The sequence below is a fragment of the Chelmon rostratus genome, chromosome 18, assembly GCF_017976325.1.
Source record: "Chelmon rostratus isolate fCheRos1 chromosome 18, fCheRos1.pri, whole genome shotgun sequence".
Classification (NCBI taxonomy): domain Eukaryota; kingdom Metazoa; phylum Chordata; class Actinopteri; order Chaetodontiformes; family Chaetodontidae; genus Chelmon; species Chelmon rostratus.
Window position 1 is genome coordinate 428,824 of NC_055675.1, and position 12,668 is coordinate 441,491.

Below are 12,668 nucleotides of genomic sequence, written 5' to 3' on the forward strand. Positions count from 1 at the left end.
TATTTCTATATATACGCTTTTAATTTGAAGGCCAGTTCGCCATGTAAATAGCTTTACTCTAGCTTTTTCTGGCTTGCCTGACTCGTGTTGCAGACAGTTTACACGGGTACTTAAATGCGGTAGTAAGTTAGGGAATAAAGTAATTGAAATAAGTATGTACTTTTAAAGCAACGATCAAAAAGTTAATATTTTGAAAATAAGTCTCGTATATGTTGTACACTTTCTATACCTTACAGGCCGCCGTAGTTCTGGCTGAGAGGTCCTATCATGGCAGCCATGGAAAGTATTCATCAGAAGATTTTTTATTAATTTGGTTTATTCTATGATATAAATTGTATGAAATGGTAGCGGTTTTCCTGGTGACCTTGTATGAGTACTCCCCGCTGTTTTACATTAGTGTGGTTTCTTTGTGTTTCGTTGTTACCGCCGCTATGGTCCTCGGCTGGTAAGTGATATTTTTAGCCACATTAGCTTAGCTGCTGTCCTGCCAACAACACTGATATATTATTTCCACATATTAATGTTACGTCAATGCGTGTCCTCTATTTTTTTGATCCAGTTTTGTCTTGACGACTTGGTGACTTGGACAACATTACTACCTCCAAAGTAATCCTGATATTATATTACATAATACAATAACATAGCTGGAGCAGATTTTTCTAATCGCTGATATTCACAAACGTATATTGGCCAATTCTATTCACATAGAAAAAATTAAGTTGTTATTAGAGACACAACAAATAAAGCTATCGTAAAAGGTCACAAAACACAGAACTATTTTACAGTTTTGTTGTTTATTTAATGTTTGTATATACATATATATAACGCAACGTAAAATATTTGTATATAAGTAAGCATTTGCTGTACACCACCACACAGCTGACGCTGGCAGAGCCAAAAGCCAGAGACGTCTACAACATCGTGAGTCCATCTCGCATTCAGACATTTTGTAGTTGCTTGTATAGAGTTATTACCACTATATATATTTAAATGTTGTCTTTAAGCCCCCCTGCTTTCATATTCCCATATGTCCTGAGCGTGGCACTAGAGAAGAGGACATTAAAACAGGCGCTGATTGGATTATGACATATCACGCTCAAAAACTGACATGTTGACTGGAAGCTCGTGCAAGATGAAACCTCATCAAGTGTTCAAAATGAAAAGGGTTCATGAGTAAGCTTCACAAAATTCCTTGGCAGCCTCCAAATTTAGTTTTAATATTACATGTGCACAAGTCAGAGTGATGGACGAGAGGTCAGGAGGACTCAAAAATCTTTCACAGATTTCACGGCAACGTAACCAACAGTTGTTACGATGTATTGCTCTTAAGTATTGGATGCAGTCATCAGAGTAGCCATTTGATTTGAAGAAAGCCAAAGCAGATCAGTGTAGTTCGGTCTGATATACAAAAGATAAAAGATTTGAGCAGACTGTTCTTGTGCGTACACCTCTCAGATTTTAAAGCTGAGAGCAGAACATAAATACTCCACTCTCTTTCACACTTTGTTCACCCTGCCACCTGTCCTTCAGGTTTGGCTTTGATGTCCCAGTGATCCTTCGCAGCTCTGATGAGACAGAGTCCATCCTGCCAACCCCTGAGAAACAAATGGTTCAGGTGACCAATCCTTTCGCCCTGGAGATGGGCTCTGGGCCGGCATCTGTCATTGGTGAGAACAGTCATTATTGGTAATATAGCACTGCCAGGGAAGGATGAAAAGTTCCAGTGTGCTATAGGTAAACGACTGTGGTTGTGCTGTACAGTTCCCATGTGTGAAGATCTGTACCTGAATAATTATAATGTAAAGCTACTGTAACTACTGCTTAGTAAATAATTTCTGGGTATGGAATACAGATATAATCTCTGTTCTCTGTATGTTGTGGAGTTGAGAATATTCATGTCATTCATATGAAAACCACAAATTAATCCCTTGTTTAATATGCAGTGATATGAATCCTGTCTGCAAATGTCTGCAGCTTGTATCTAATTATAATATCTTAATGTAATACCCTTATCTTTTGTAGCCCAGACCATGTTGACATGAGTGAACATTCCCTTACAGACGGTGTGTCAGTGAGGCCTTGCTGTTTGGAGCCCTGTGTCCTGAGCTGTTTCTGGGGCTGTGAGGTCAGTGCCCTGCAGGCAGGATTGAAGGCACACCAGCACGGCTCGAGGTTCAGCACCCTCCAACATTTCAAGGAGGCCCTGCACCTCTGTTACCACCACTGCCAAAGCTTCCAGTATCCTTTACAGTGCTAAGACTCACAAGAAACACAATGCACTTTGTCCACCTTCAGTGTACTTCACATTTAAGTACTGCATTTCTGCATTTCAGTATATACAGTTTAGTATATTCTCAGGTGTTGTTGGTATATTTTATTGTCTTAGTATATTTTTATTTCTGGTATATTTTTAGTTCTGGTATAATTTTATTATTTACGCATATTTTTATTGCATGTTAGTTTATTTTATTCTATTATCTTTATATTATTTTATTATGTTTCTTATTATCTTTGTTTCTAACACGGGGGTTGCAATGCAAATTTCATTGACATGTCCATGGTCAATGGCAATAAAGGCAATCTTGAATCTTGATTATTTGATTGTAATAATTTACAGGTTAATATTACCTGTTCTGACTCTCCTTCCCAACCAAACAGATAGCTTCCAACCCCCTGTTCTTTTCAATATGATTAATTTTAGAGAGTATTATATTATAGTATATAGTATTATACTCTTACATATGTTGTGTTCTCATTTTCTTTTTATCTTATAAGTCTTTGAGTACACAGAAAAGCACTTAATGTGATTCATTGTTATTTATTATTGTTATTTATATTACAGGCATATAGCACATGTGAAACCTAAATGTAATATTTCTGGATACATAAGCATAACTTTTCGAGCTTTGAAGCAGTAATCAATCAATAACAAGTAATGCTATCATTTAATCATGGTGACATAATACATATATGACATAATCAGGATGAGATATTTATTCGGTCTCATCCGGAGTTTGGCTGATATACATTGTTCCAACAGTTGATGATTTTAGCTTCTTTGACTCCACTCTTCCAGTATCGGCAGTGAAGACAGAAAGGAATATCGTACACAGATTCCTTCTGACCAGGGGATCACAGATTTTGGGCCTTTGCCAAGGGAACGCTACCCTCTTGTGGCAGTGCTGACGCTGGCAGAGCCAAAAGCCAGAGACACCTACAATATTGTGAGTCCATCTCACATTCAGACATTTTGTACTTGCTTGTTTGCTGTTTGTTTTTGAATTATATGACCTGACTCACATCATTTTCCCAGTTTCTGTTTTGTCACTACACAGATATCTCCAGGACATTTAGCTGAGTTTAGCACAAAGGAAAGAAAAGAGTTTTTGTTAATCACATACACTGTCAGTGGGCTTTTCAGGCCCACAGCAACTACCCTGATGAGGCAAAGCTCTCTAAAAAGAAAAAAAACCCTTGGCATAGAAAGGAGAAACTACAAGAGGAGTGATTAAAAATGCATATTTAAGAGTTTATGCTGTTTGTCATCTTTCAGGTGGCCAGTGTGACCGTTATTCATGTTCCTGATGACAAGTACAGCCTTTCTGCACGGGTTCTCTTTCAGTACCTTCTGACCTCACAAGGGAACATGTATGAGTTAAAGGTCGGTCATATTTTTATTGAAGGAATTTGTTTGTTTTGCTTTTTTGTCAAACTCACAGCCAGGTTCTCTGTATTTTGTCTAGTGTGATATTTACTATATTTATATATATATGTGTGTGTGTGTGCGTGGGTGTGTGTGTGTGTGTGTGTGTGTGTGTGTGTGGTATTGCATTCAATCATATCCTATTAAATTATAAGGTTACATTGGTTTGTTTCTCTTTTTACAGTTATCACATTCCCATATGTACACTAAAAGGTCTACAGGGCACCTAATTGTTCCTCCTGTTCATATTGGCCACCAAGAGATCCCTTCTGAAATCTATTTCAATTTGAGTTATTGGGGACAAAATCCACAGTCTTCTGTCTAGGTAAAAATTTACTCCTAAGCCTTTTTAGAAAATGCCCCCACAGTGCAGCTGCCAGAGAAAACACAAAGAGGAAATTTAGTACTACAATCCTGCAACTAAATTCAATTGAGAAATGGCTTAAAATAACCATACTTCATCACATTTTATTACAATCCTGTTTCCAAAAAAAGTTGGGACGCTGTGTAAAACGTAAATAGAAACAGAATATGATGATTTGCAAAATACTGAAACCCCATTTTTAATTGAAAATAGCACAAAGACAACATATCAAATGTTGAAGCTGAGAGATTGCTTTTCTTTTTTGAAAATGATATCCCCATTTGATGCCAGCAACGCGTTTCAAATAAGTTGCGACAGTAGCAACAAAAAGGCTAAAAAAAATTGTGAAATGCTGAAAGAAACCAATTGGTGGAACATTTCACAATTAATTAGGTTAACTGACAATAGTTTGTGAACATGATGTTATCAAGCTTTAGGGCATTTAATTGTTCGCAACTGGACCTCGAACGATTGAATGCCCTAAAGCTTACAATGACCTGGATGAATGAGAATATTCACAGGCATGATGTTATCAAAAAAGTCTTGAGTAAAGATGGGGTGGGGTTCACCACTCTGTGACAGACTGTGTTCGAAAATAGTGCAACCATTAAAGAATAACAAAGAACAATTGTTCTCAACTTAAAATTGCAAAGATTTTGGGGATTTCATTGTCTACTTTTTACAGAACATAATGCCATTAAAGACTCAGAGAATCTGAAGAAATGGGACAAGGCCGAAAACCAATACTGGATGGCCGTGATCTTCAGGCCCTCAGATGGCACTGCATTGAAAACAGACAGGATTCTGTAGTGGGCATCACTGGATGAGCTCAGGAATACTTCCGAAAGCCATTGTCTGTGAACACAGTTCATCGCTGCAGCCATAACTGCAAGCTGAAACTCTACCATGCAAAGAGGAAACCGTGTATAAACCAGATGCAGAAATGCCACCTTCTCTGGTCCTGAGTTCATTTAAGATGGACTGAGACAAAGTGGAAAGCTGTCCTGTGGTCTGACAAGTCAAAATTTGAAATTCTTTTTTGAAATCATGAATGCCGTGTCCTCTGTGGTCCAGAATCTGTGATGGTGTGGGGGTGCATTAGTGCACATTTGTGAAGGCACCATTAATGCTGAACCATATATAGAGGTTTTGGAGCAACATATGCTGCCAAGAAGACATTGTCTTTTTCAGGGAATACCTTGCGTATTTCAACAAGACAATGCTAAACCACATTCTGCACGTATAACAACAGCATGGCTCCGTAGTAAAAGAATCCAGATTCTGAACTGGCCTGCCTGCAGTCCGACTTGTCACCCATTGGTGCACTATGAAATTTTAAAAAAGGATAAAAAAACACCCTGAACTGTTGAGCAGCTGAAATCCTACATCAAGCAAGAATGGGAAAACATTCCCACTTTAAAAACTACAGCAGTTGGTCTCCTCAGTTCCCAAATGCTTACAGCAGGCATGTCAAACCTATTCCGTAAAGGGCCGTGTGGCTGCAGGTTTTTGTTCCAACCAATCAAGGGATCACTTAATTATCAGCTGAAGACTGAGATCAGCTGATTAAATGAGTCCAGCCTGGTGTGTTCCTCCTTGGTTGGAATGAATCTGCAGCCACACGGGCCTTTATGGAAAAGTTTTGACATGCCTGGCGTACAGAGTGTTGTTAAAAGAAGAGGTGATGCAACAGAGTAGTAAATATGACCCTGCCCCAGCTTTTTTTAAAACATGCTGCTGGCATCAAATTCTAAATTAGGATACCATGTTCAAAAACAATGAAATTTCTCACTTTCAACATTTGATATGTTGTCTTTGTACTATTTTCAATTAAATATGGGATTTCAGTGTTTTGCAAATCACCACATTCTGCTTCTATTTACATTTTACAGTGGCCCAACTTTTTTGGAAACAGGATTGTATATTCTTCTTTGGACTTCATGTATGAACAAAAACAACTGCCCCACATTGAACACAAAGTGTTGTCTCATGTGAGACGTTCGTTCATTATCGCCACCAACTCAGTCAGGTCACATGAGAATGTGGCAAGCGGTCCTGCAGCCCAAATCACGTGACCACATCAGGCAGCTTTTAGAAGTGGATATAGTTAGTGTTGTTGGTTCTAAATGTGTTTCCTCCAAACCTGACCTGAGACAACCTTGATTACTGTGTGTGATTACCTTGATAATATATCAGGAGCGCTCAGGCACAAAGTTCTGGACTCAAATGCATGATTCTTAACACCAAGGAAGGGAAAAAGGCTCAAGGCCGTATTTAATAACAAAAGACAATGATGAACAAAAGGCACTAGGATGATCAAAAGTACAAACAAAAGACGCTAAGGATAAATTCTCTGTTCTCAAAAAAAAAAAAAAAAACTCACAAGGCAAAGAATACAAGGCGGCATGCTGGACTGACAGGAGTCACAAGACACTCTGGCACAGGACAAAGGGAGACCCGGACTATATATACATGAGGTAACAAAGAACAGGTGGAAACAATCAGGGCAGGGCAGACAATCAGACAGGCGGGAAGGACACCAGGAAGTCAAGGGTCTGAAACGAGAGGAGAGTTAGGTTTCACAATAAAACAGGAAGTGCATAACAACACATGATGCCAGTGAACAAAACACATTAACAGACACGACGAGACATGACACAATACTGTGGTAATGTTGGAGTGGTAGTTCTTGTGTGCAGTGAACTGATCTTGATGTGTAAAATTAGTGATGATTTTTTGGTTTACATTCCATTTAGGATCCTTGTATTACCAATTCTGACTAACTATGGAGCCGAAATGGAATGGAGCCATTGTAAGCATATTGCAAGTTAAAGTATCTGCTGTGAGAAACCATGCCATCTGTCTCCTGCAGCCTCTCTTCATGTCAGCTGACAGTGTGGGGGTGTGTGGGCCTCCCGACTCAGAGCAGAGTACCCAACCGGAACCCAGCGACGAGGCCTGCAGAGTGGAGCAGAGTCCAGTGCTGGAGGAGGATGTGGACTGGTCAGAGGGGAGGGGCAGAGATTGTGTTGTCTGTCAGAATGCAGAAGTGAACAGGGTCCTGCTGCCCTGCAGACATGCCTGTGTGTGTGACAGCTGTGTGTCACACTTTCAGCACTGCCCCATCTGCAGGGCCTTCATCCTGGAGTCCTTCACACTTACACAGGGACCAGCCACAGAACAATGGCCGCATAATGAACCAGTGAATGTAATTTAAGAGATGATATGGAGCAAGACAGTCATTGCAAAGTAATGAATTTGCTTAATGAATGAGGTGTAGGGAGTAATAACACAGAGATATTAATCAGTATGAATCACTGGTCTGGTAGCCTGTCAACACATGATCACTACCAGAATCTTTACTTTGACATGAGTCATACGCTGTTACCCAAATACACTCTACAGACTAACTGTATACATTATTTATTCTATACCTACAGACTAACTATACATTATTTACCATTATTTTACCATATACCTACAGATTAATTGTATACATTGTTTACTATATACCCACAGATTAACAGTATACAGTGTGTACTGTATACCTACAGATTAACTGTTTACAGTGTGTATACAAGATATTTCTGGAGCTGTCCCATCACCATTCAAGCGCAGCTCCTTCATTTCCTTGGTTATTTCATTGTGGGACAATATTGAACATTACCAGCACACACAAAAAGTGTTTGTTAGTCTGCATAGTGACAGAATTAGCTGCGAGTGTGGATTTGTGATACAGCTTTAGTTTGCCTGTGGTGATGAGTGATGATGTTCAGTCTGGCAGCAGAGCTGCCAGGGTGTTGTGCACCACTTAGATTTTATCACATATGTCTGCCTTAAAAGTAATACTGTTTCAACCTTATCTGTGTTTGCTACAGGCCTGTCATGAGTAGTCTCATTTACAAATAACATAAGCATAAAAGTTTGTTTTCAGCATGAATGTAATGTACATACATATATGATGATGTTTGAGTGCTAAGCAGTTTTCAGCACTTAGCAATTGACCAATTTTTCAGTCATGGAAAACACATGAAATGAGAAAAAGTAAAATGTCCTGGAAAATTATTCCAACATTATCCTATTTTCCTGTAGCTGAGAGTGAACGAAGAGGTCATCTGTCAGAGCTGACCAGAAAGGATAACATTGCCATTTGAAAGGCCAAGTTATTTTTAGGATCAGAAGGTTTCAGTTGTAGTTTATGGACAAGAGTATTTTATTAATCTGCTCTTGGTTGTATGGTAGCACAGGCAGGTTGGATGACGGATGAAGTTAAATTATCCTTCACGTGTAAATATTTGTCACTTCTGGCTGGTAACTCTGGCAGGTTTATAGATAGATAGTTTCTTCCCAACTTGATTTAAATGGTTGAATAATGTTAAATTGGTAAGCATGTTTGATTCAGTTGCTGAAGTTGATGAGCTTGCTTTCTTGTTTTTCTTGCAAAGGTTTAAGGTTTGCAATTCAGCTCTGCCTTGGAGCAGTGGTTTCCAATGTGTGTAAGCCATTGTTAATCGAGTTGGATAAAGACTCCACTTGATATTATTACTAATGGGCCATAGTGTGGTGTGATACAGTCAGACCCAACTCAAGCTATATAAACTTCAGTAGGCAAAATAGTAGGCTACTATGTGCGTTATTGGTATTATTGGCAAAGGTTAATATTATTCATAAGAAAAAAGAGATGATACATTTTATTTACGTATCTCTCTCTTCACAAACAAAGGGCTTTCCAAAATAAAACACAATATTAAAACTGGGCAAGAAAAAAAAAAGTAAGTGGAGACAATCGTAAAAGTGGTGACATTAAAATATGTAAAGGTTATGCCAGTATACACTTTTTAACCAGACTTCCACAAAGGGGAACATATTAGTTTGCAGTGTGATCTCTGTGTCTGTTTGCTTGTTCATCACTGAAAATGTCCTGGAAAAGTCCCTGAAAATGATCTCTATAAAAGAGTGAGAACCAAGTATGTATAACCTGACCACTGGCACTCATCAGAACCAGCTTTATTCAGACAAAATGGACCAGAAAATGTTGTGATTAATTAAAAATTTTAAGTAAAGTGGAAAGCAACATTCCTTACAAGTCACTGTTGCTTTGAAACTCATCACATTTCACAAATTAGCTTTAAAGCATTGGCAGAGACATAAGAACTCTAACATATTCACGTCTGTGGTTACAGCTCTGCTACATGGTAGCCAAAAACAATGTTTACATCACATGGACTATTTAATGCAATATGCTTATACAACGAAACAAAAAGTTGGGACAGTGTGTAAAATGTAAATAGAAACAGAATGGGAAGATTTGTAAGACACTGAATGTGTGATTGAAAATAGCACAAAGAAAATTATATCTTAATTTAGTATTTAATGCCAGCAAAAAAAAAGAAAATTGGGACAGTGGTCATGTTTACTACTCTGTTGCTTCACCTCTTCCTTTAACAACCTTCTGTAAGTGTTTGGGAACTGAGGAGACCAATTGCTGTAATTTTGAAAGTGGAATGCTTTTCCTTTCTTGCTTGATCAGCTGCTCAACAGTTCAGGGTCTCCTTTGTTGTACTTTACATTTCATAATGCACAAAACATTTTCAATTGGTGACAAGTTGGTGGTCAGGTTAGAATCTGGACTGTTTTACTACACAGCCATGCTGTTGTTATACGTGCAGAATGTGGTTTAGCTTTGTCTTGCTGAAATATGCAAGGCATCCCCTCTGAGGAAGGGGGAAGGGGGGGACCCAAATGGGGCTGGGGGGGGTGGTGGAGATAGGTGGAGACCATCCACCTGTGTGTGTGTGTGTGTGTGTGTGTGTGTGTGTGTGTGTGTGTACGTGTGTACATATCATTCAGCATTGATAGTGCCTTCACAAATGTGCAGATTACCCATGCCATGTGCACTAATGCACCCACATACCATCACGGATGCCGGCTTTTGAATTGTGCGCTAATAACAAGCCAGATGGTCCCTCCCCTCTTTAGCCCAGAGGACACGGCATTCATGATTTCCAAAAAGAATTTCAAATTTTGACTTGTCAGCTTTCCACTTCGCTCAGTCCTTCTTAAATGAGCTCGGGATCAAGAAAGGTGGCAGCATTTCTAGATCTGGGTTATATACAGTTTTCTGTTTGCGTGGTTGAGTTTCAACTAGCAGTTGTGGATAAAGTGACTAGCTGTGTTCACAGACAATGGTTTGGTGTGTTCCTGAACCCATGCAGTGATTGTTTTCAATGCAGTGCCATCTGAGGGCCCGAAGATCATGGCCATCCAGTCTTGGTTTTCGGCCTTGTCTTGGCAGTTTTATATTATTTAACAACATTTACAACAACACACAATTTAGCATTGTTCTTAAATTGGTGCTGTACCCCTTCCCATCTTCAGAAAGACTCAGCCTCTCTGCTGCACTTTTTGTACCGAATTATACTACTAACTTGTTGGCAGTTAACCTAATTAGTTGTAAGATGTTCCAGCAGCTGTTTTCTTTCAGCACATCCAGTCTTTTGTTGCCACTGTCCCAACTTTTTTTAAGCATGATGCTGCCATTAAATTCTAAATGAGGGTATCATTTTCAAAAATGATGCAGAGATTTCTCAGTTTGCAAATCATCACATTCTGTTTCTTTTTCAGTTTTACACAGCATCCCATCTTTTCTGGTAACAGTTGTTTCAGTGTTTATAGCTCAACTGGTATGGTGGAAACATGAAAGTGATAAGTGGTTTCAGTAGATAAGCACACTATATGACCATCACACAAAGTGAGCTTGTTAGACATGGTGCACTATGTGCTTCAGCACTCATTGGCCCCACTCTCACACAATAGTAACACTTACAGTCAACTCAATTCAGTGTTATTTATATAACACCAAATCACTACTGAAGTTGTCTCAGGACACTTTCCATATAGAGCAGGTACAGACCAAACTCTTTATCTACAGAGACCCAACAATTCCCCCATGAGCAAGCACTTGGTTCACTGGGGTAGATCTAGTGGGGCATAAATTTCAAGTGTTTTGTCACCTAGCTCTTTGTGACCCATTCTAGATTCTAAAGTGTTTATCTGAAATGTCATGGCTATGGGCTGGATTTTATACCTGTTAGCAATGAGTGTAGCTGAAACACCTGAATTCAATAATTGGTAAGGGTGTCTGCCAACTTTTGGCCATGTAGTGTATATTATGAACTAGAGGCTGCCATCATTGAATTCAGACACTGAACCAAACACAGACCTATCAGCTTTGTTGTGGCAAAAGACAGAAACCTGCATGATTTTCTTACTTTAAACCTTTGTGAAATTTGTCACATGACAGAGGTGATCAATTTGAGATTATAGAGGAAGAAATGAAGTTTTCATGTTTACATAAAAAACACGGATACTGCAACATACAGATTACTATTTATGTTAACTCCATTTATATATGCACAGAGAGAGAGAGAATGTTACATAGGAATTCATTGTGAATTATAATACACTCATAATGCTGTGTGATTGCATTCCTAAACACACATAATGCTTTCACGAAACATAACAGATGTAACTTGCAATGATTTGTAGCTTAGTAGCTAGTCAGCTGAAGACTGAGATCAGCTGATGAAATGAGTCCAGTCTGGTGTGCTTTTCCTTGGTGGAATGAAAACCTGCAGCCACATGGCTCTTTATGGAATAGGTTTGACATGCCTGATCTAGAGTAATGCATGGTTCATCATAATCTTTCGCTGTAGTATAGTATAATGCATTTTCATGCATTTAAAAGAATCTGTGCTGCATCATAAGCGATTTTTATGGAAGACGACAAAATTCAGAGAATCACGAGTAAAAGTTGTCTGTTTTAGGAATGTTAAGTATAAGACCTCTATTATAGATTTCAAGTTTCAACAAGTGCACATAAATTTTGTGCATAACATGGTGGGACCCTTGAATCATAGCTCTTTGTAATAGTACAAGAGCTACAAATGGTACATCATAGTGGTGTCTGTTTTTTTAATTTCTGTAATAAAGTGCCAAGAAACAAATGCATGCATGTCTGTACAGTAATATTGGGCAATCTAACTAGGCTAGCCAGTTAGCTTGGCAATTAGCAAAGCAAATTTCCGAACAGGCTGATTCCTAATACAATATACAATACAATAACTACACTTCACATCGAGGGGGGTTAAACGAAAGGCCAGAGCAGACTGTGTCTGCTGAGGAGACTCTGGTCTTTTGGGGTGTAGGGGACATTCCTGAGGACCTTTTTGGACTCTGTGGTGGAGTTTTATTTCACCAAAAAAGTATGCACTGCCCGCTTAGAGATGGTTCAAGCTCATGGCTCCCCACAGAACGATCAATGATGTTCAAGGTAAGGGAAAAAGACCGGGCAATAGCAAGGTGAACTGGTGAAGTAGCCCACTTGCTTACTCTGACAACTTGCTTTCTGAGACAACTCAGAAATAAATGCACATCCTCCTTCAGAGAAGCAAGGCCAATTATGACATACAATTGATCTCTACCTCTCTTACAAACTGCAAGCAGTAAAGGTAAATAAAAGCAAATCCTCTATATATAGGGAAATATTGTGCTGCCCTCTTTGTAGATTATTATTAGACTATGCTCCTAGAAGCTAAGCTA

General features: G+C 38.9%; 1 protein-coding gene across 2 annotated transcripts; it reads left to right on the forward strand.

Annotated features, from left to right (window-relative positions):
- Positions 1 to 83: 83 nt before the first annotated feature.
- cgrrf1 (cell growth regulator with ring finger domain 1) lies at positions 84 to 9,777 on the forward strand. Of its 2 annotated transcripts, none has more exons than XM_041958662.1 (6): positions 84 to 445; positions 1,531 to 1,667; positions 2,061 to 2,238; positions 3,077 to 3,224; positions 3,554 to 3,661; positions 6,940 to 9,777. In XM_041958662.1, the coding sequence occupies exons 1-6, from the start codon at positions 342 to 344 to the stop codon at positions 7,282 to 7,284; spliced, it is 1,020 nt and encodes a 339-aa protein (XP_041814596.1). In that variant the 5' UTR covers positions 84 to 341; the 3' UTR covers positions 7,285 to 9,777. The 2 variants fall into 2 exon arrangements, with proteins under 2 accessions (XP_041814596.1, XP_041814597.1); XM_041958663.1 differs by lacking the exon at positions 84 to 445 and adding an exon at positions 712 to 921.
- The last annotated feature ends 2,891 nt before the right edge of the window (positions 9,778 to 12,668 follow it).